The sequence below is a fragment of the Alexandromys fortis genome, unplaced genomic scaffold (genome assembly GCF_014885135.2).
Source record: "Alexandromys fortis isolate MF-2015 unplaced genomic scaffold, M_Fortis_MF-2015_v1.1 scaffold_10, whole genome shotgun sequence".
Classification (NCBI taxonomy): Eukaryota; Metazoa; Chordata; class Mammalia; order Rodentia; family Cricetidae; genus Alexandromys; species Alexandromys fortis.
The window spans coordinates 21,687,088-21,710,959 of NW_026067895.1; the positions used below are offsets into that span (position 1 = coordinate 21,687,088).

The 23,872-nt window shown below is 43.7% G+C and overlaps 1 protein-coding gene across 2 annotated transcripts in view; it reads left to right on the top strand.

The window, feature by feature from the left end:
- Plce1 (phospholipase C epsilon 1) overlaps positions 1-23,872 on the top strand; it is a 262,100-nt gene that overhangs the window by 197,088 nt on the left and 41,140 nt on the right. For both annotated transcript variants that reach the window (XM_050157296.1, XM_050157303.1), the window contains exons 8-17: positions 5,587-6,262; positions 7,764-7,946; positions 9,212-9,329; positions 10,062-10,170; positions 12,761-12,883; positions 12,972-13,108; positions 16,424-16,662; positions 18,080-18,141; positions 18,224-18,389; positions 23,084-23,191. In XM_050157296.1, the coding sequence (XP_050013253.1) occupies positions 5,587-6,262; positions 7,764-7,946; positions 9,212-9,329; positions 10,062-10,170; positions 12,761-12,883; positions 12,972-13,108; positions 16,424-16,662; positions 18,080-18,141; positions 18,224-18,389; positions 23,084-23,191 (1,921 nt within the window). The remainder of the gene's footprint in view (positions 1-5,586; positions 6,263-7,763; positions 7,947-9,211; positions 9,330-10,061; positions 10,171-12,760; positions 12,884-12,971; positions 13,109-16,423; positions 16,663-18,079; positions 18,142-18,223; positions 18,390-23,083; positions 23,192-23,872) is intronic.

A 23,872-nucleotide genomic window follows, 5' to 3' on the forward strand; every position in this document is an offset into this window, starting at 1 on the left:
TCTTTATTCATAAACCAATAAAAGCAGCACACAGACAGAAGGACCTCGCACACCAGGTAGGGGGTGGAAGAGAATCTGAAAGGACTCAGGAGAGGGCAACGGATATGATCAGAGTGCAAAGTCCCAAAGAATTAATAAAAGCATTATTCTAAAAAATAAATAAATACAGGGAAACACAAGGGACAAAAGACAGAGGAGGAAGGTGAAGGGTTAGAACGACTTATTTCTGGAACCTTGGAAATGGGAGAATGTCGGGTATATGCAACAAGGAGAGGACGAGCCAGATCCCTGAAGGTTTTACTTCCTATGGTTTATGCAGGCACTGAGCCTTTGGGGACAGGCCTCTCATACCTTAGCTTACCTTCTTTGCACACCAGGGGCCTCTGCTGGCCACACTCAGCTTTGCAGTCTATAGACTAGGCAGGTTCTCCCATTCCCCCCAAGAGTCCTCATTTCACACCCCATATGCTGGCTAATGTTCTAGCTCAGAGGTTCCTCTCAAGTCCACTGGGAGTAGAGGAAACAATCATTCCACTGAGATTTATACAGGTGGATCTGTCTTTGCGCTTTGTTGCATCCCTCCATCAGGGATGCAACTTTGGATGTCAAGGGGTCTGCTGCAACCTCATGGCAGCTGGGTAGCTCTGGGGGTTGATCTACTTGATGACCTTGAGCTCAACGCTATTAACGTCCAAAATGGTCCTCAGCTGATAAATTCTGCTGCCAGCCACTGAGGGTGGCGCTATCTTTTCCTATACACTTCATTTTCTGGCCTTCTGCTACCTGCCAGCATTCAGCCCTCTGTTCTCTACAGCTGCCTCCCAGGGTTGCCTCTCACCCTTGGTGCCAGGGCCAGTTGATTCTTCCCCTTGTCCGTAGCTGCCCAGTAGCCAAGTTTTGAAGGACAGACTCCCTTGGGATGGGAGGACCTTTCTGAGTTGGCTGAACTCTCTCCAGCTGCGGACTCTTCCCAGCAAAGAAGTCACTGTCTCAGCAAGACCTACAAGTGGGTCTGAGGCTCATGAGAACCATGGCTTTGTCTTTGGGTGGGACTGCCAGCCTCTTCTCTCCAGAGACACTCGGTGATGTCACTTTCTAGATGACATTTCTGTTTCTGCTGCCCTGCGCCAGGGAGCCCCACCGCTGGTGCTGTGTTCTGCAAGGCACCCCTCTTTTCGGTGTGTCGCCTTTCTGTTCCTCTGCACCTTTCAACGCCCCGTCACCCCCTGTGTGGATTTCCAAAGCTCATCCTTAGTAATAGTCTTTCTCTTTTCCTGACACCTCTTCCCAGGTTCACGGGGAGGTAGCTTCTAGTCAGCCATCTGACGCAGAAGTTACTCCTTGGGAAGTTTTTGTTTCCAATTTTCTGTGTATTCCCTTGTTGTCTTCCTCGGCATTTAATCATCTATAGTCTAAGAACATTCTCTTCCAGTGTCCGTTTTCCAGATCCGGTTGTAGACATCCTGAGAATGGGAGAAGAAAACCACAAAGATGCAAATATTTATTTCACACGGCCTGGGAAGACATACTGAAATCCTCACTTTGAGATCTTTGTACCTAAGTAGTGCAAGCGGTTTCCTGGCCCTTAAATGATTGCTACTCTAAAAAGAAGCCCTGGATACACCAGGGGGGTGGGATTTAATAGATGCACTGAAACCAACCCATAAGCACTGTTTCCTTATTTACCTCAGTCCAGAGCACCTTGTGAAAATGTCCCATTCAGAGTGTCGTAAGCACAGTGTTTTGCAGATCCTAAAGGACAAAGGAACTGGGCTTTATTGAGTTTCCTAAAAACAATAACCTTTAGCCCCTGTTCATGTGGCAATGACCGACTCGGTGATAAAAAGATAAGAAAGGAGGAGAGAGAAGAAGGAGGGAAAAGGTAGAGGGAGGGAAGGAAGGAGAGAGGGAGGGAGGGAAAAGAAAGAGAGAAAGAAGGAAGTAGGGAAGCAAGTGGCCTATCTCACAGTCCTTCAATTTACCCAGTGTTCAGGGTGTTAGAATTCCTCTCAAAGCCCTCGGGTGCTCCTGCCAGGACACTTAATGGGAATAGCCGCAGAACCCCTGAAAAGGGGTGGTCTGGGACTGGGGCGGTGACTCAGTTGATAGAGTGTTTGCTATGCTAGCATGAGGAACTGAGTTCAGAGTCCCAGCATCCATGGTAAGACAACAACAATAGCAACATTGTGTGCCTATAATCCCAGACCTGAAGAACTGGAAGCAGGACAATTCCCAGAACTTACTGACCATCCACTCTAGTTAAATTGGTGAACTCTGGGTGCAGTGAGAGACCGTGTCTCAAAGACTAAGGTGGAGCAGTTGACACTCAATACCAACCTCTGACCTCTACATCCAAGCCTATGTATGTGCGCACATGCGCGTGCGCGCACACACACACACACACACACACACACACACCGTCTCAGCAGAAATTGAATAGAATGGAGAAACTATCAAAATGCCATTGACATCTATAGCATGCTTGTACATCCTCTGTACCAGTGAGGAAGTGCTGCCCAGAAAGCTGCAGTCAGTATAGTGATAAGAGCAGGCCGGGGCATGAGGCTGAGCAGGAACTTCTGCCCAGCAGTATTAAAGACACTTAACTGGGAAGGAGCTAACCCTTGACTCCTCTTCATACCTAGTTCTGTGTACTTGGAACAGTTCTTATCTTAGTTGGGTTATTGCTGTGATAAAATACCATAACCAAAAGCTTAGAGCCTGTAGTCTATTATCTAGGGAATTCAAGGCAGGAACTAACGCAGAGGCAATGGAGGAAACCTGCTTACTGACTTGCCCTTCATAGCTTGCTCAGTCTGCTTTCTTATAGCACCCAGGACTACCTTCCCACGGATGGCACCACCCACAGCTGGACCCTCCCAATCCGTCAAAAAATGTACCACCGTTTGCCCACGGGCTAGTCTGTTGGGGCTGTTTTCTCAACTGAGGTTGGCTCTTCCCAAATGATTCTATCTTGACGTAAGATGAGCCAGTACAGGTCTCTTTTGGAAATATATGCTTTTAACTGACTATAGCTGAGGGGAAAATGATAGTTAATGCACAAATTTTTTTAAAAAGCAACTTAAGTACAGTAGATTTTTATTACAGGGAACAGGTGTAACAAATCATGTGGTAAAGGTGATTTTTCTCCTGTTTTAAAACAAAATTTAGGCTTTATTTCTTGGTGATTCATATTCAAATAGTCATTGTAAATTTGTACAAAGTAATGAATGCTTGCCAAGAAAATATATAAGCAGGTTAACAAACAGCCTTTTTCACCTAAAATAAGATATTTTTTCCAAATATCCCCAGAAAAGTATTCAGCTCTGGATTTCTGTTTTCTCATGTGGGAAGCCATAGAAGCTCTTCAAAAGCCGGGTACAAACCTTCCTTCAGCTTTCATGCCTAAGAGTGAGGTAGTTTCTTTGGTGGTTGACCACATCTCTGATCTTGGTTAACATTGCTTGGTTTCTAAATAAATCTTAATTTCCCATCTTATCCCTTCTCACGTACCCACAGAAAACTGTTCTCCCAGGAGAATCAGACTCAGAACTATACAAAATCTACTCTCATCTAAGAGACAAAAGATACCAATAGCTTCCTGCTTGGAATGAATTTATTTCATTACAAACAGTTGTCGATTTTATTTTGGAAATCATCCCTTGGATGAATGCTTTTGAATGCCATCTGGCATTAGTTCCTTTTGTATTCTAAAATACAAAGTAATGCCAAGAAAGACAGCTCCCCACAACACGGCTTATGTCATCTCAGGGAAACAAAAAGAGCCTCCAGAAAAGCTGTGTCATCTTTTTCTTTTTTCATAATACCTGTAGTTTTTCACTGGAAAAACTTTCTTAAATTAAAATCAGAAATTCTATATTTAAACTAATAAATTATGTTTTAATCAGTACCGATGCTCACAACCTGGATCTCTTTTAACTTTGTTTGTTTGTTTTAAAAATGGATCTTACGTTGTAGTTCAGACTGTCCTAGAAGTTACTATGTAACCCAAATTAGCCTAAAATCATGACAGTCCTCCTGCCTTGGTCTCCTTAGTGTTACAATTACTGGTGTCAGCCACCACCGCCTCCAGACCCCAGCCTTTTCACTTAAAAATCTACCACCAATACTTCAGAAAGAATGTGACAGTGGCCCCAGAGAGAAACTTAGACGTGACCTCTGAGGAAAGCCATTCCATTGGAACAGCTGGCTAGTCTGGAACCGAGATAGTAGAGCAGATTTCAAATGAACAATGCCCAAGCTCCTTACGTTTAATCATATTGGTGCCTTTTACTGAGCCAAAAAAAAATGTTTGTCTGATGCCCACCCCTGCTTTGTGAGGTGACCATTTTCCTCCTGCCATTTAGCGAGTAGGTAAGGGGAGGGAGTCTTGGAGTTTGGATGTCTTGGCCACATCACACAAAATGCAGGTAGCAGATTGACACATCGTTCCTAGCGTGACCACAGAGGACGTGGAGTGTGAGGCAGTAGTGGAGACACGCATGAGCGTTTGCTTCCCTCCAGTGTCACAGAGAGAACCTGCAGGGGTGTGCTGCTACCCATGCAAGATTGTCTCTCTCTTAAGTTTTCTATTATAGCAGGTGACATCAAGAAAAATGCGTGAAATTTTACGTCTTTGCACCTAGCACTCATAAACCGGTTTCTAATACCATTCTTCAGTAAAAAAAAGAAGCAAGGTCCTTTGGGTAAATGGCTGAATCTAGGGTGGAAGCGGGGAAGGGTGAGCCTGTGGTGTCCTACAACATAGGACGTGATCAAAAGCAGAACAACAAATGACCCAAGCAAACCGACTGGAGTCTACGAAAGAGGCGCTGCCAAGGGAGCACCTCGTGGCCAAAGCAACTCAAGGAAGGAGTGTTGTTACCTACTCAAGGCACCATCTAAATATCCCCAAGGCCATCCAGTGAGGAGCTGCTGTGTAAACTTGATGAGGAGGCAAACATGGGGAGAAGAGATAGGTCTCCCTTGCAAAATGATTCCAAAAAATGTGATTTATGTAGCTTCTCAATTCCCTAAGAGGTAGCACATAACACCCTTCTCCTTCAGTGTAATATAGACACAGTGACTTGCTTCCAATTAGTATATATGAAAAAGAACTTTAATTACTACTACTAATAATAATAATAGTATTAATAGAATGGGACACGGGAAACACTGTCATGTTTAAGGTTGGCATCAGTGGGTTGCCATGTTGGGAGTATGTGCAGCTTATAAAGGGTGTTAATAATGATACTTTATAAATAAAAATTAAAAAAAAATAATGATACTTTATCTCACCCATCCCTGTGATCTTCATCTAATTTTGAGCAAAATGCCAGACAAATCCTAGTCTTTATACAAAAACTTCGTTGTACTTCCCCAAACTATCAAGATAATTAAAAGCCTGCCTATGGTCAGGCACCTTGATAAATATAAGATTGTAGAATATGGTTATAAATAAATTACCTCAGCCGGTCGGTGGTGGCCCTCAGGAAGCAGAAGCTACTGTGTGTGAAGAAGATTTTGTGTTGGTCCCCTTCTGATTATAAGACAATTTATAAGTAACTTTTTATCTGTTCTCATCAGGTTTATAATTGGAGATTTGCTGGATTCTGAAAATGATATCTTTGAGAAGTCCAAAGAATGCGACCCTCATGGGTCAGATGAGTCCCAGAAGGCCTTCGACCATGGGACAGAGCTCATCCCGTGGTACGTGCTGTCCATCCAAGCTGATGTGCATCAGTTCCTATTGCAGGGGGCCACTGTCATCCACTATGACCAGGACACACATCTCTCTGCCCGCTGCTTTCTCCAGTTACAGCCTGACAACAGTACCTTAACCTGGATGAAGCCTCCCACCGCCTCCCCGGCCGGTGCCAGACCCAAGCTTGGTATGCTTAGCAATATGTCTGAGCCTGGCAAGTTCCCATCACTAGGCAATGCTGGGCTGAGTGGCCTGACCGAGGGAATCCTGGATCTGTTTTCGGTGAAGGCGGTGTACATGGGACACCCAGGCATTGATATACACACTGTGTGTGTTCAGAACAAACTGAGCAGCCTGCTTCTCTCCGAGGCTGGAGTGACCCTGCTCTATGGGCTCCAGACCACCGACAATAGACTTTTGCACTTTGTAGCACCGAAGCACACAGCTAAGATGCTTTTTAGTGGACTGCTGGAGCTCACGACAGCTGTGAGAAAGATCAGGCGGTTCCCTGACCAAAGACAGCAGTGGCTTCGGAAACAGTATGTCAGCCTCTATCAGGTAAGGGATGCGTCCAGCCCTCTCGCTCGAGTAATGCAACCCTCGGGAGCAACACTCTGGAGTTGGCGTTAAAACTGCTGGGTTTCCAGACCTGTCGCTTACTCCGTGAAAACTTGGGCAGCTTTCTTTAGCCTCCCAGGGCCACAGTTTCCCCATATGAAAACTGAAAATGAACAGGACTTGTACATAATTTGTCTCCAAGACTTTTCTGAGCTCACACTGTGTAAAGACAACGTGTAAATGAATATGCATGTCTGTTATTATTCTATATGAAAGCAGTGACTGTGGTCATTGAAGTTCTCACGTCTGCAAAGAAGCCAATTGATGCAGGCATTCACCAACTGAAGGTTTAGCTGAAAGCTCTGTGAGTCAGACATGCAGGCACACGCCTATCATCCCAACCCTTGGGAGGATGAGGAAGGCTAAAGAGAAGGCTTTGATAACTAATTTATGCAAGCTGGCTTCCCTAGCTTCTTCCGAAAGTGTAACCCAAGGGATTTTTAATTAATTAGTATGATGTTTTTGCCCCCATGCTAGGGGCCTCCTTAGGAAGGTCACAGACCACTAGGAGCTTGAAGACATTTTCGAGGACTTTGTTGAACTCAGCTGTTCCTGCAGTCCCTGCATTGGCTATTTTTCTCACTGCCCTGACAAAATGCCTTGCCACAGCGACTTAACGATGAAAGGGTTTGCTTCAGCTCACAATTTGAGGGTGCGGTTCATCGTGACAGGGAAGTCACGGCAATGGGAGCGTAAGGCCGCTGGTCACATTGTGTCTGCAGTCAGAGACAGAGAGACACGAAGGCTGGTGCTCAGCTCACTGTCTCCTTTTTCTGCAGTCCAGGACCCCAGCCCGTGGAATAGTGCTGCTCACGTGTAGAGCGGCTCTTAACTCCTCCTAACCCAATCCGGAAAGCCCCTCATACAAATGCCCAGAGATTTTTTTTTTTTTTGTTCTTCCAACTAGCTCTTCAGGCTCAAAACTCCCTGTGGAACACACAGGAAGCAGGTATTTTTATTTGCATTTTAGATGAATTAACTAGACCTGGCTCTGTGATCTATAACATTAGAATATTAAGTAAGTGGGCTATACATATTAACACAATGCTCTGCCTCGCACTACTACCAATTTTTTTTTTAATTTATAAGTTAAATATTTTGAACATCTGTGGGATTTTCTCCAAAACTCTAGGAACAACCCTATAAAAACATTACTTTATTCCAAGTTTGGAAAAAGTGTACATAGAAAATAAAAATAAACTTTTTGATTTTATAGTGAAAAACATAACAAAAGCCAGAAAACTGTTCAATGACAACCGGGGAAACAATCAGCCCGCCAACAGGAAGTCCCCAGAGTCCCAACAGAGGCACACATAGGTGGCCAGATCATGCTTCTTTCTGTAAATGCCTGGGCTTATTTACCTCTGGGAATCAACTGGGACCATTAATATTGACTAGCTGTTGCTGCTCGCTTGTGTGTTCAGCGTATGGTTCTTTGTAGGAGGATGGTCGGTATGAAGGCCCAACCTTGGCTCATGCTGTGGAGTTGTTTGGTGGCAGACGATGGAACGCTAGAAACCCCAGCCCTGGGATGTCAGCAAAGAATGCTGAGAAGCCCAGCATGCAGAGAAACAACACCTTGGGCATCAGCACCACCAAGAAAAAGAAGAAGATGCTCATGAGGGTAGAGTAACTTTGTTTATTAACCATACCTGGCCTTTTAGGACTACCATGGGGTCTACACTGCCATAAGCCACGTGAGGTTATTTGAGTTGTGGGCAAGAAAAATTAGGAAACAATGGTTACAAGAACTTGACATGTACCTCACAGGTGCCAGGGTCAGTGTCAGAAATCAGACAAGGAGCCGGGTGGTGGTGACGCACACCCTTTAATCCCAGCACTCAGGAGGCAGAGGCAGGAGGATCTCTGTGAGTTCGAGACCAGCCTGGTCTACAAGAGCTAGTTCCAGGACAGGCTCCAAAACCACAGAGAAACCCTGTCTCGAAAAACCAAAAACAAAGCCAAAAAAAACAAAAAAAAAAAAGAAGAAGAAAAAAAAAAGAAAGAAATCAGACAAGGAGAAGGCTCCAAGGAAAAACCAAGGACCTTAAAAGTCTGCATTGGCTCAAACCCCGTGCGTGGCAAACGTGAGTCATTGTTAGGTCACCTGCAAAGAGCTGTGTCAGTAGAGAAGTGAGAACCACAGGGAGAAGCAGTAAGGAAGGACCTCAGAGTGGCTGCCTCACGGTGGGTCCAAACAAAACACAAAGGAAAGCATCGGCCACCGGGGAACCAGCAGAGAGGCTAAAAGACTTCGCTTATTGCTCTCACATACAGAAGTGTGTGTGAAGGACTAGGGCACCATTTCTGTGGCGGGTAAGGGGGGCTGGAAAAGAAAGCAGGAGCAGGCATGGTGGCTCACTCATGTAACCCCAACGTAGCGAGGCTGGGGCAGGAGGACTGCAGTAAGTTCAGGCTACAGAGTAAGACATTTGTCTCCAAATAAAATCACCCCCCCCAATAAAAGCAGAAAGATCACATTATGAAGATCCACAATGTTAAAAACATAGTATCACTGTATATTGTTGGCTATATTTTCATTATGGCATAATGTATTTCTTTCATAGTTATCTAAAACCGTCCTGTGCTTTGCTCATGAAGATTCATAGAACTTCATTGCTTCTTATTGTGTCTGTCCCCAGAGATTCCAGGAGTGTGGGGGGTTTTTTTAGCCTCCTGTTCTTGGGGGACACTGCTTCACACTGAAGAGCACACTGGATAAAATGACCTGAGGTCACCTGGGCAGCCTTAGCATAGCTCTTTACTGGTCTCACGAGGTGAGACAAGATTGAAGGACCTAGGTCAGAAAAGAGAAACCCACCTGAACTGAACAAAGCCTTGGGGGAGAGCAATATAGTCCAGGAGCCAAGGTAAGCTTTCTGTTCCCAGGGAGAGAGTGGAGAGGCAACCGACGACGAGATGGTGACCCGCAAGGCCAAGATGTACAGGGAGTGTCGAAGCCGGAGCGGTTCTGACCCCCAGGACGTGAACGAGCAAGAAGAGTTGGGTAATGCGCTGTGCTCACATCTGAACCTTTTTGTTTTACTTTTATGGGGGAAAAAAAACTCCTCAGATTTGGCTTTTTGCTGTGATTTCAATTTGATATTATGGGAATTCCTTTTTTCACATCTCTCTAAAAACATTTTGTGTGTGCACACACGGCCTCGCCAGAGGCCAGAAGAAGGCATCAGATCCCCTGGAGCTGGAGTTACAGGCAGTTATGAAATGCCCGATGTTGGGTGCTAGAAATGGAACTTGAGTCCCCTGAAAGACTGGCAAGTGCTTCTAATTTCTGAGCCATCTCTTGAGCCCCTGCTGGGAATCCTTCGTCCTGCGAATTACTTGTCTTGATGAGATGTAAAACCTGAGAGGCATTTCTACAAGCACACTCTACTTGAAGGAAAATCCTCCTTAACTTGCCATTAGTAGTAGATAATATTAGCTATCCAGGGTACAACTGACTGGGTGTTAGTGCTTTTAAAATGCCTGGATGTCACAACCACGCCCATGATCGGGTGTATTTCTATGTTCTTTGCCGAGGCCTTAGGCATCTGTGTACTTTTTTAAGCTCCCAGGTTAACTTGTAGCCAGCTGAGAACCCACCAGATTGGCCCATCCATCAAAGTATTCAGATGTTTCTTATATAAAAATCAGTTGTGTGGATTGTTTTGCTGGCTTTTCAGGGAAAGTAGTCACTAAGTCATCATCTCTTTTTTTTTTTTTTCTTTCATCCCTGCAGAAGCCAATGTCATCACTAACCCTCCCAACCCCCTCCATTCCAGAAGAGCTCACTCTTTGACCACGGCTGGGTCCCCCAACTCGGCTACCGGGATGTCATCTCCCATCAGGCCAGTCTCCTCCCCTGTGCTGTCCTTCTTCAAACAAGAGTCCATCCAGGTGGGGCCTTACCATGATGAAACAGGGAACCCCCACATCACCCCAGCTGTGCCCATCTCTAGTTCTAACTCATCGTTAAACTGAAAAACCCCTAATTGAAAATGATTCTGACTTTCCTGATTCTGTCGTCATAGTTTCTCATACTGCTACCATCCCTACTCACTGTTGGAGAGAGCAGTTCTTCCGGGGTCCAAGGAAGTAATAACAAGCCAAGCAGGGATTCTCTAGGTCAGCTCCATCTAGTTGGCCAGCCGCTGATCACCGGAGTCCTTTAACATCAAGCTTCAATTATTCAAAATTAAATTAGATTGGACAATCCCTTACTGGGTCACATTTTAATTGCACCCCAGGTGGCTAAAGGCTCCTGAGCTGAACTCTGTAGCTAGAGAACCTGTGTGTCGCTGAAGCACATTCTATCAGGTAGTCCCATTCCAGGGAACAATGAAATGAGTGTCTGCTGCCGGACCTTGCTGATAGTGAAACGCAAGTCACACTTTTTGACTTGCGGTAGAAGTTATGCTTGCCTGGAGAAATAAATGCAAGTATTGCAATGAGTTAGATATCTTTACCTAAACCCAAAGCTGGGGTTGTTGCAAATGATGGTGTCAGGACCAGAGACTTTTAAAAACCTCTGCCTTTGCTGATCATGACAGCGCTTGTCTTTGATCTTAGCAGTTAAGAGGTAGGATGACCTCTCTGAATTGGAGGCTGGGCTGGCCTACATAGCTAGTACCAGGCTTGCCTGAGCTGCACAGTGAGACCCCGTCTCAAAAACAAACAAACAAACAAACAAACAAAATCTACATCTTAGAACCAGAAGTAATAATAAGATGAAAAGGGACGAAAGGGAGCCGAGATACCACTCCACACACGGCAGCTAAAGAGATGCAAAGATCCAGGCAGAACCAGAGGAAAGCAGGTCCTGTTCCCTGTGCCACAGAGGCTCGGCAGACAGACATTGGCTTTGGAAGCGTTCCTTTCAACCCACACTATGCACATATGCACAGATGCACACATGTCCTGTGTAATTGCTCTCTATTGGTAAGAACTCCACGGTAAATTCTCTTCTAAAGGGACGAGTTCCCTCACACTCTGAGTGGCAGTCTTTAAAACAGTCCACAGTTAGTAAAGATGGGCCAAAGGCTGGACGGCCCTCTTTATTGCTCTTGAAACTGTTCTATAAATTCAGATTTATAGTAAAACTGAAAATAGTTGGGATCCTTTATACTTTCAGCCCATGCTGGAACCTAAATACATAAAATATATAAAATAGTGTGTTTGCCTTTTATTTAAGTCGCTGGTGAGCAGAGAAAGGCAGAGAAGTGTGATAAAGGGAAGTCTTTTGAAGGAGAAACTAGCTCACATACCAAGTCTAAAGTCAAAGGCTCAGCCCCAGGGTGCAGGGCCAGTCCCTACTTACAATTTTAGGATGGAATGGAAGGAAGGAAGGCAGAAGTAACACCAGCCTAGATCTTGTTAAAGGCCAGAGAGAGACTGAGCCCCTTGAGACAGAGAGACAGTCCCACACCTGACGGTGGAACTGGAAAAGAGGAAGACAGGAAACTCACTTGAGCAATTAATTGCAGTGTGTTCCAATGATAAAGAACTATTCACGTCTTCCTGAACTTGTACCCTAAGCTGCCCACACCCAGCTGGAAATCCTTCCGTTTGTGATGCTCTCCCACCCGGAGAGGTGACCGTCAGATCTTAACTCTCAATATTTTCAGTGCATGAACACTGGGAGCAGAATTAAAAGTAGACTGACTGCTCGGTGCTCTTTGTATTTTCTTACAAATTAACACTTAAAATATCCCCCTGCACTCCTCCAAATCTAAGCCTTCCTCACAAAAAAAAAGAAAAAAAGAGAAAGAAATATTACGTCAATTGATTTGACTTAAAACCATCATCAAAACATTTGTTCTACTACTTTGAGTCATCCACACAGAAAATAAAAAGTGTAGTAGAATGGCCAGACTGCATATTTGCCTGAGAGCGATGATATTTTTATGGTGAATGGATGCAGCCTTGGAAGGTGCAGATGGGCTCCGAGGCGGGGTTGGCTTCTTTCCATTCTTAATATTTTTTCTGACTCACATTTTCCATTAATATTAAAAGCTTTTCCCTGTTTTCATTGAAGAACTGGTTAAAAAAGGAAAAAGAAAGACATTGGCGCATTTCAAAACTTGCCTCCTGGATGTGTTTGCATAGTTGAGACTACAGAGAAGAACATGAACGATTTCCCACAAATTACGAACGAGGAATTTGGGGATCTTTTTTTTTAACATGACTTTTCCCTAGACACACTGAATTTGGGAGATTCCCCCCTCATTTATCGATTTGTGCTTGAATATTAGCCCCACTGTTTTGTCCCAACTGAGTAAACAAGGAACACCGTTACCGGTACGTCTTTATTACCTGTGAGATGATGTTGACTAAGGGATATAGTATCATTTCCCTTCTTGTTCAGATTGCCATCAGAGACTGTGGAGGCAGAATGACTCGGGGTGTGCACTTACCAGTGACAGCCATGTTTCTCTGCAGTGCCTGGAGCAGCAGCAGCTGGCATGGGCGGATCAAAGGCGGGATGAAGGGTTTCCAGAGCTTTATGGTTTCAGACAGTAACATGAGCTTCATTGAATTCGTCGAGCTGTTCAAGTCATTCAGGTAGGATGCAGACTTCCTTCTCACTCTTTCTCCAGCCCACACCAGGATGACAGCTCTAAATGGGAGATGTTCTCTCTTCTCCCTTCAGCGTAAGGAGCCGCAAGGACCTGAAGGACATTTTTGACATCTACTCTGTGCCCTGCAATCGGTCTGCCTCTGAGTCAGCCCCCCTGTACACCAACCTGACCATTGAAGAAAACACCAGTGACCTTCAGCCTGACCTAGGTTGGTTTAACAATTTAGGACTTCCCTTTGGGAGCTTTCTCTCCAAAAACCAAGGTGGGAAATCCAGTCACACACTCGTTCAGCCCGTTACTCACAGTTTGCTCTTACCTGGAGCTCTTTGAAACACTGAGAATTGTTTCCAAGGTCATTTGACAGTAAGGGGTAGGCAGGAACTGTAAGAAATCCATTGTCACATGATTCTTTTGGCACTTAGTTGAAACTGGGGTGTTTAACTAAGAATGCCTTCTGGTCATTCTGACAGCCTTGCTCCCTTTCCCAACCATTTCCAAATGTCTACAGGGTTTGGACTGGGTCTTAACTGAGAAACACCAGTATCTATGCTACCCATAGGTAAGTGCTTGCTCAGGCCCAAGCAGTGATTGTGTGTCCTTTGTCAAGGGGAGTCTTTGGTCACCTCAGCATAGCACTCCTTTCCGAACATCGAGGGTGTTTTTCCTTCTTTGTAAACCAAAGTTCCCCCTTTATCCTACTTATACCATTTAGTTACCCATGAATTTTTTAAGCCTATCATTTTTCTCCTAATTTCTTGACGGAACTATAACCACTAAAGAGTACACACACTAAAGAGTACACACGTACATACACACGCACACTACCCTTTTTCGTGTACTTACTTCATAATTACTTATAAACTTATATTGTCCTTATTAACTATTGTAGAACTTGCAAACCATGCATACCTACCGACTAACCAAGTAATTGCGTCTTTTAAATCCTCGCTTTTTATCATATAGACCCCTTGTAGGTGTGTGGAAAATGGGAAGATATCATAGCCTTCCCACGCACTGGCCCCCTGCACACCTGTGTGGATATCTGTGCACACAAACTTCCCCTGGCTGTGATGCCCTGCACTAGTCAAGTGCAGTTGCTACGGTCCCGTCACTATCAATCCATATTGTGGCTGGAGTCCGTGGTTTTCTTCAGAGCTGTACACTCCGTGGGTTCTACAGACGGTGACACGTATGTATACACGGCAGTGTTAGGCCCTGACAATCTCTGTCCCACCTTTTCAGCTTCTCCTCCTCCCCTGAAAGCCCCTGGCTGTCACCAATTTTCTTACTATTCTATAACTGTGCTTTTCCCAGGATATACCATACCCCTGGAATCCAACAGTGGGGGGGGGGGGTCTTTTAGGATGACTTTTTTTCCCACTGGGCAGTATGCATTTACATTGCTCTTTCTTTTTTCAAATCAATGGCTAATTTGTTTTTAAACTGAATAATATTCCATTGTGTAGATACACTGTTATCAACATTTGTATGCATGTTTTTATATGGAGGTATGTTTTATAATCTTTTGGCTAAGTACCTAGAAGCGCTAGATTCTATGGTAAGCCTCTGTATCGCTTTGTACGAAATTGCCACATTGCCTTCCCAAATGGCTAAAATTGAAATAACCAGCCCTGCCAAGTTTCTCCAAATGGGGAGCAATGAGAAGCTTAGAGCACTTCTGGTTAAAATGTAAAATGACAGTGGTGGCTTCTTGTTGAACTAAACATACTCTTTACATAGAATTCAACTCTTTGACCATTCGCCAAAATTAATTTTATTTTTTTGTTCTTCTACATATTATACTTTGTTGAAATAAGAGAGGCGGCGGGGCTGCATCCCCAACACCCCGGCCGCTTGGCTAGCTCATGCCCGAAATAACAACACACAAACTGTGTTCATTTAAGAACTGCTTGGCCCCTGAACTCTAGCCCTTACAGGCTAATTCTCGCACCTGGACTAGCCCATTTCTAATGATATGTGTAAGCACCCCAAGGTGCGCTTACCGGGAAGATTCTAGCCTAAGTCCATCGTGGGTTGCAGCTGCCTGGGAGAGCAGAGCATGGCGGCTGTCCGGTCCCTCTGGAAGCAGCGCAGAGTCTGACCTCACTTCCTCTTCTGCCCAGAATTCTATTCTGTTTTCTCCTCCCATCTATGTTCTAACCTCAGGGCCAGCCAAGCAGTTTCTTTTATTGCTCAGCCAATGAAATCAACAGATTGATATGACACTCCCACATCACTTCCCCTTTTTCTGTTTAAACAAAAAAAAAGGAAGGCCTTAACTTAATATAGCAAAATTACATATAACAAAACAGTTATCAAGTAAAAATTACAATAATCTATATCACTAATACAATAATCTATATAACTAATTATATAGTTATAAGGAAAACTATAACTATAGCTAACTATTCTTAACTCCATCAAACAGTCCAGAAAGATACAATATTACCTAAGCAAATAAGAAATAAGCAAACTCTCAAACTCTAGAAATGACAGAGACATCTCGCTGCCTGGACAGTCACCAAAGTTCCTCTGTACCGTTGGGGCATCCATCTTCGGCCTACAGGCCCATAGTTTCCAGCAGACATTTCCACAAAGCAGGAAATTTCAAAGGCAGTCACTATCTGCTTGTCCTGAAGAATGTCTTGCAGACTCTTTCATGAATCAGGAACCCCAAAAGATCATCTCACCTTTAGGCAAGTTCAGTAGTCCTCTCTCTGCGGGTTCTCTGTGTCCAGTTTATGCAATAGTCCAGGCAAGAGCAGTTTCTTGCCCAAATGGCTATCAAACTCCATAAATACTTATTGTTCAAGAGTTTCTATTATCAAAATAAATTTTAAAATGATATTGATGCAAAATCTGCATATAGATGTTCATAATTACAAATTTAAAAATACAGAAAAGCTTTATGAGTATGTCTCTACCAAAAAAAAAAAAAAAAAAAAAAAAACACCAAAACAAAGAAACCTGGCCGGAAAGATGTCACAGAGCTAAAAAAATAAATAAATAAATAAATATTGCTGACCTTCCAGAGAACCCAAGTTCAGTATCCAGGACCCATATCACATGGTTCACAAGCATCTGTAACTCTAGGTCTAAGGACTCTGACACCCTAGCCTCCAAGGGCTCCTGCCCTCACATGTACGTACCCGCCCACAAACACATGTGCACATAGTTTTAAATATTTTTTTAATCTGAATTTGAGCTAGATATCATAGTGTACACCTTTAATCCCAGCACTCAAGAGGCAGAAGCAGGTGGATCTCTGAGTCTGGCGCCAGCCTGGTCTACATAGTGAGTTCCAAGCTGAGCATCTTTCCAGCCCCTGGGTTCTTTTATTTATCCATTGATTCGTTTTTGTTTTCCCTCGACTGTGGGAAGCCAGCAACATGCACTGACTTTGGCACTTTATTTAACAGATTAGGTCTTCACCGGGGCATGGACTCTGCAAGGTCGTTATCTCCAGGTGAACCCTGTCAAAGGGTTTCTGGGTAATCAATTGCTGTGGGTGGCTGTGTTTCAGATTTGCTGACCAGAAACGTCTCAGACCTGGGGCTGTTCATTAAGAGTAAACAGCAGCTTTCGGACAACCAGAGGCAGATATCCGATGCCATTGCAGCTGCCAGCATCGTGACCAACGGCACTGGGATCGAGAGCACATCCCTGGGCATATTCGGGGTTGGCATACTCCAGCTCAATGACTTCCTGGTGAATTGCCAAGGAGAGCACTGCACGTACGACGAAATTCTCAGCATCATCCAGGTACCAGGTGTACGGCACGTCTCTGACTGACCTCATTTGATGCTAAGCGTTTTCTCCTGTTTACACTTCTTCCCAAAGCCAAATAGAGTTTCTTTCAATGCCAGGTCCATAGGTATCCTTATTTATCATATAATTAACATGGGTCCTAGGGCATCTCTGACGCGATGACAATCACAAGGAATTTGTGCCCTAGTCCTTCCTGCTGTTCTAACACACGCAACAGTCTATATTTTCAGCCTGTCACTTCACACCTAATTTTTAGCTCCCACTCTGCAATCTGTGTTCAAGAGCTGGGAATACAGTACTGGATAAATTCTCATTCTTCTGTGCATCTTACATTCTGGTCTGTAAGGTAAACAATAAGAAATACGTAATTTCAAGAATAAGTTGGTTTTTATTTTTTTTTTTAAATTGAGCAGGGTAGGGATAACAGGAAGGCTAAGCTGGAGAGGGCATTTGGGCTGAGCTCTGAGTGAGTTACGTCCTTTGAAGTTCTGAGGGAAGAGGGTTCTCAGAGAAACATAAGCACCCAGCTCAAACCCTGGGGTAGGAGCGAACTGGGGACTTATGAAGAGCATCAAAAAAAAAAAAAATCTAGTATAGTCAGAGACCAGCAGGAAGGGCAGATGCGATTTCGGGCAGGTATCCAAAGATCAGCTCATCTAGGACTTTCAGACCACAGAACGGATGGAGGTTGTCTGTGTGAAACGGGACGCTTGGGGAAATTTTAAGCAGGAGGGTGCATGATTTATGCTCCAAGAGGTCACTGTGAGCCCATTTGGGAATAAACCGTGCTGATGAAGGATGGGGACCGGTGAGCGGTGGAAACTGCCCCGGTAGCCCAGGCAAGAGAAGGCAGCAGTTTAGCGGGTGGCATCTATCTACAGGGAGTGAAACTTTACTGTGGCAGGGTCACATACAGCAGAATGAGGTTAGTCCCCTGGCTGGGAAGCCATGGAGTAGCTGGGTAGCCTTTAGACTTAACCGCTAAAGACGCTAAAACCGGGGGTCCACTGTGGCTCAGTTGAGCGCATGTTGGGTAGGGGATGCGCCAAAAGAATCAGCTCTTCCCCCCCCCACACACACTGCTGGTACATAGCTGCTGTTATTATCCACGTCTTCACCTCAGTAATGCAAAGTGGTTTAGAACAAATCAGCCTTATTCTTTTCTCTTGCTCCTTTTTTTCTCTTAAGTAAATATGCTTGGTATAATAAACTCACATATAATAAATATTTTCTTTTGGACTAAAAACTCCATCTTACCACTACATAACTAAACTAGCTCAAATATTTGGTTTAGACGTTTCCTAATGAAAACAGAACAGCTTTTTTTTTTAATAAAAAAAATGATGTGGTGTTATTTCCCCCTTCTTGGTTTTCTTTACCTAAAACATGCCTTTATTTTAATCCCTTGCAGAAATTCGAGCCTAGTGTCAGCATGTGTCATCAGGGCCTAATGTCGTTCGAAGGGTTTGCAAGGTAACTCTTCAGATCCCCTTTGCACAGCATTTAAGGGCACAGACTGCTCTTGCGCAGCCTTCAGACAATGTGTCTCATCCAGGTTTCTGATGGATAAAGACAATTTCGCCTCGAGAAATGACGAGTCACGGGAGAGCAAGAAAGAGCTGCAGCTACCCCTCTCCTACTACTACATTGAATCTTCACACAACACCTACCTCACAGGCCATCAGCTCAAGGGAGAGTCCTCTGTGGAGCTCTACAGCCAGGTACGGAGAGAGGAAGCTGATGGCGTGTGGCCGTCATGAGGCTTTCTTATCATGTAGCCCCCAAGTCACAAAAACTCACCCCCAGACTCCTTTGGAGAGCTTGTAATCTGTGCTGTGAAATCCGAGCCACTGTCACGTGTGGGGAAACAGGCTATACACACGGGGGGGGGGNGGGGGGTCTTTTCTTTGCTTCTTCCTGCTGTTTGTTTGTTTGTGTTTGTTTGTTTGTTTGTTTTCCCCTCTGTCTAGACTTACCCTTCATAGTAGGCAAAGGAAAAAGAAAGCATTTGTTTGAGACTCACAGCTTTTAGATCTTAGTCAGATCCACTCCTACTAAAATTAAATTTTCCCATGGGAAAGCCATCCAATCATTTCACTAAATGCTAAATAAATCCATAGATTGCGGTGGGAAAGCATAGTAGAAATGCAACTTTCCTGCAGAGTTAATCCCAAAACGTTGTTTGTTTTGTTTTGCTTTGCAATTTGTTAGACAATCAACCCATCCCTATGGCAACCAACTAGAGAAAAAGCTGCCGAGACTGGAGGCACTTTCCTGCAGGCTGAAATTCATGGGAACGCTCTGGGAACCAGTGGGCTCCCTGGAGTGGGAAAAGCACATCCTTTGACCTGACCAGCCAGCTCTCGGCCATTTACGTGCCTGTCTCTGTTACACTGCCCGCAGCTTCCTCCTCCAACGTCTCTTTTCTCAGCTCCTCCCAGAGAGCAGGAAAGAGCCAGGTTAGGCCCAGGGGATGGAAGTGTGTGGATACGAGTTCGGGAGCTGTAATTACATTGTACTCGCACAACCCCAGCCAGCAGCAGTGAGATTCCTTTGTTCTCCAGATTAGTCCAGTGTTCATGCTATAGACTATGACACAGTTTTTCCTCCAAGGTTGGCTTAGCACAGAATGTGTGTTTTACTCTCCGAATTCTAAGGAATCTTTATAATGGAATGAAAATGTGCTCTTAGTGTAGTGGTTTCAGTATGGGACTCTGTCAGGGGCGCTCAGCTGCTTGTGCTGAGATGAGAAAGCCGCAGTTAGAAGGCGCTGTACCCTGGCAAGTGTACTGGCCAGTCTTCTGTGTGCTTCACATGTTGGCCATTTATTTGCACAAAGGTCTCCAAAGTCAAAAAAATGTTTGTGGAACCAGTGAGCTGGCTCAGTGAGTTAGGATACTTGCCACCAAACCTTATGACAGAGTTCAGACCCTGGAACCCACATGGTGAAAGGAAAGAACTTCGCAAGTTGTCCTCTGACCTCCATACATGCCATGACGTTCATATGTGCCCGCGCACGCGCGCGCACACACACACACAAATCAGTTAATAAATAAATGTAAATTGTAAAGTTTAAAATCCATTGTTCTGTGGCTAATATATGTGTGTATATCTTCATATCTAAAATGCTCTCTATATTTTATATGTACATACACATGCACATATTCATAGTTATATCTATATCCATGTATATAGTGGAATTTTGGGGGTCACTTACATATGCTATCATATCATCTGCAAATAGCAATACTTTGATTTCTTCCTTTGCAACTTGTGTCCCCTTGATCTTCTTCATTTGTCTTATGCTCCAGCTAGAACTTCAGGTACTACACTCAACAGATATGGAGAGACTGGAAAACCTTGTTTTGTTCATGATTTTAGTGAAACTGCTTTGAATTGCTCTGTTTTACTTGATGTTGGCTATGGGCTTGCTGTAAACTGTCCCTTGTATCCCTAACCTCTCCAGGACTTTTATCACAAAGAGGTGTTGAATTTTGTCAGTGACATTTACTGTATATAATGAGATGATCGTGTGGATTTTCCTTTCATGTGTTTATATGGTAGATTGCATTTACTGATTTTCATATATTAAAGCATCTGTGCATCTCGGGGATAAAGGCTACTTGCTCATGATGGTTGATCTTTTTGATTCATCCTTGGGTTCAGTTTGCAAGTACATTATTGAGCATTTTTGCATCTGTGTTCATGAGGGAAATTCTCTATGGTCCATAATTATTTGTCTTTGTTGAGCTTTCATGTGGTTTGGGTATCAGGGTGACTGTGGTCTCATGAGATGAAATGGGCAATGTCCCTTCTGTTTCTATTTTGTGGACTATTTTGAGGAGTATTGGTGTTTTGTGTTGTTAACTATTCTTTGAAAGTCTGGTAGAATTCTGTGCTAAAACTGTATGGCCCTGGCTTTTTCTGGGGTGGGGGAGACTTTTAATGATTACTTCTATTTCAGTAGGGGTTACAGGTCCACTTAAATTGTTTATCTGATCTTGATCAAACTTTGGTAACTATCAAGAAAATTATTCATGTATTTTAGATTTTCCAATTTGATGGAGTACAGGTTTTTAAAAATATGTCCTTCCTTGGGATTCTCCAGGTTTCCTTGGTGTTTGTTGTCCTCCTTTTCATTTCTGATTTTTTTTTAATCTGAATATTCTCTCTCCATCTTCTGGTTAGTTTGAATATGGGTTTTTCTATCTTGATTTTCTCAATGAACAAACTCTTTGTACTGTTCTCTTTGTTTCTATTTTATTGATTTCAGCCCCGAGTTTAAGTATTTCCTGCAGTTTACTCCTCTTGGGTGAGCTTGCTTCTTTTTGTTCTAGAACTTTCCATGTGTGCTGTTAAGTCACTAGTGTGAGATCTCTCCAATTTCTTTATGTAGGTACTTAGTGCTATGAACTTTCCTCTTAGTGCTGCTTTTGTGTGTCCTATAAGTTTGGTTATTCATTTTCATTAAATTCTAGAAAGTGTTTAATTTCTTTATTTCTGTCTTGATCCATTTTCATTCAGTAGATAGTTGTTCAATATCCATGAGACTGTTAACTTTCTGTTGCTTCTGTTTTTGATATCCAATGTTAATCTATGGTAGTCTGATATGATGCAGGAAGTTATTTCAGTTTTCTTATGTTTGTTGAGACTTGCTTTGTGTTCAAACATGTGGTCAGTTTAGACAAAGTTCCATGAGGTATTGAGAAGAAAATACTTCTTTTGTTTTGGGTGGAATAATCTGTAAATATTTGTTAGGTTTGTTTGGTTTATAATATCTGTTTGCTCCAGTATTTCTCTGTGTAGCTTTTGTCTGGATGACCTGTCCATTGGTTACAGTGGGTATTGGAATCTCCACTGTCAGTACTTGAAAGTCAGTGTGTGATTTGAGCTGTAGTAAAGTGCTTATTTTACAAGCTTGGGTGCCTTGTGTTTGGGGCATAGATGTTAAGCACTGAGCTGTCATCTTGGTGAAACTTTCCTCTGTATTTCATGTTCGAAATCCTAAATTTTTCATTTCCTGAACTCCCTCAGTTTGAGTTGTTTTTTTTTTTAAACTCTATTTCTAACTTCAGGTCTTAAACAGTTTTACTTTTTTTTTTATACTGTTTTTGTGTTTTCCTGGCTTTCTTTAAGGAATTCATTAATTTCCTCCTTAAGGACCTCTATAATCTTCATAAAATTGGTTTTAAGGTTTATCTTTTTCTTGTGCCTCAGCTTCTGAATATTGGAATATTCAGAGCCTGCTGTGGCAGGATAGCTAGGCCATAGTGGGGACATATTACCCCAACTGTAATTGATTGTGTTTTTATGCTGGTGTCTAAGAATCTGGGTGTGGGCTGCTGATAGGTCTAGGTGCTGATTTCTGAGTTTGTCTTTATTCAGTGAGTGTTTTGTTCCTTGGTTTCTGTTTCTCCTCTGGATTTTTAAAGCCTGTGATTGCCCATTTTCCTGGCCTGTTCAGCTCGTGTGTTCACAGGGAATGCCTGCTGGTGTGGGAGGCAGGGTAACAGGGATGAGTTGGGGAAGGAAGGCTGGAGGGAGAAGTTCTTCTGATCCCTTGGGGGACGGGGACACAGAGGAAAGGGAGACTGCAGCAGGTTTCCAGCAACAGAGCTGGGGATGAGATTGAGGTGATTAGATTTCAGGAGCTGTAGGAGAGGTGTGGCTTTGCCTGAAGTCTACTTGTCACCATGGGAAGAGCAGCGCTTGGGTTAGCAGGAGGTGCCTGCTGGAGTTGAGGTCTGGGACAAAGCAACAAGTTGGGGGAAGGAAGGTTGGGAGGAGATGGTTTATGGGATCCATAGGAGAGGTGGGCAGAGAGGAGGGAAATCTGCAGCTGCTAGGGAGGAGGCTGGGATTGAGTCTGGTGGAACAGAGAGAGAGGAGAAGTTTGTGGTTTACCAGAGGGTGCCTGCTGGAGTTGTGGGAGAGTGAGGGGATGGAGGTCAGAAGGAGATGGTCTGTGGCCTCCACAGGAGATGCGGGCAGAGGAGAAGAAGAGAGCAGCTGATGTTCAGTTGCAGCACCAAGGACAAGTCTGGGGGATTGCATGTATGGGAACGCACACAGAGGGGGGCCTATAATTTTAAGATATTCCATTTCAAAGAATGAAAGATACTTTTAAAAAGAAAAAAGAGAGAGATGACATGTTCTTACACCCCCTTTACCTTCCAACAGTCTCCATTTCTGGTAAACACATTTCCCACATTGATTGGTTCTCTCCATCCCTGAGCCTGTATTAATTATGATCTTTGACCAAAAAAAAATGCCAATTATCTGTTTTCTACTTAATATCCATCTTCTTTATCCATAAGTGCAAATGCTGACTGATGTGAACTGTGTGCTTGGTTCAGTTTGAAGCTTTATCTCCTGGTGCTCATCATCTGGGTGGATTCCTTCATTGGTCACACAGGTCCTCTTGCAAGGGTGCAGGAGCATAGAGCTGGACTGCTGGGATGGAGATGACGGCATGCCCATCATTTATCATGGACATACACTGACGACCAAGATCCCCTTCAAGGTAATGCTTCCCATCAGCTCTCAGGGACATTATCTTCGTTAAGTAAATCACTCTACAAATTACAACTTAAGTTCTTGTGATAGCTCTGAAAGACCTTCAGAGTGTTTGCGGTACTGTGGGGGGTGTGAACAGGTCTGTCCTTTCTGGGATTTGATCAAGAACTCCTAGCTGAGTGGTGGTGGGACACACCTTTAATCCCAGCACTCAGGAGGCAGAGACAGGCTGATCTCTGTGAGTTGGCGGTCAGCCTGATCTACACATATTAAAAGATATGGTGTGTGTCATATTGTTACAAATACAGTATTAACTGTTTCAATGTGTCTAGGGCTTTATTATATTGTGTGCTATAACAAAAACAATGTCTCTTACTAGGTCCAGGACAACTGGAACTGTTATACAGAGAAACCCTGTCTCAAAAAAAACAAAAAGCAAACCAAACCAAACCAAAAAAAAAAAAAAAAAAAAAAAAAAACTATTATGAAATCCCTATGTAACTATAGTTTTTCTAACTGTTACCTCATGTTGGTACATATTGTTGCTATTTATTTTCACATGCTACAATGATAAATAAAGACAGAGACCTTTCTCTTCCTAGAGAAATTAAAGGCCACTTATTCTGCTATCTTGGCTGACAAAGGAAATTGTCATGAAGATGTCCTGATGTCAGGAGATGATTACGTA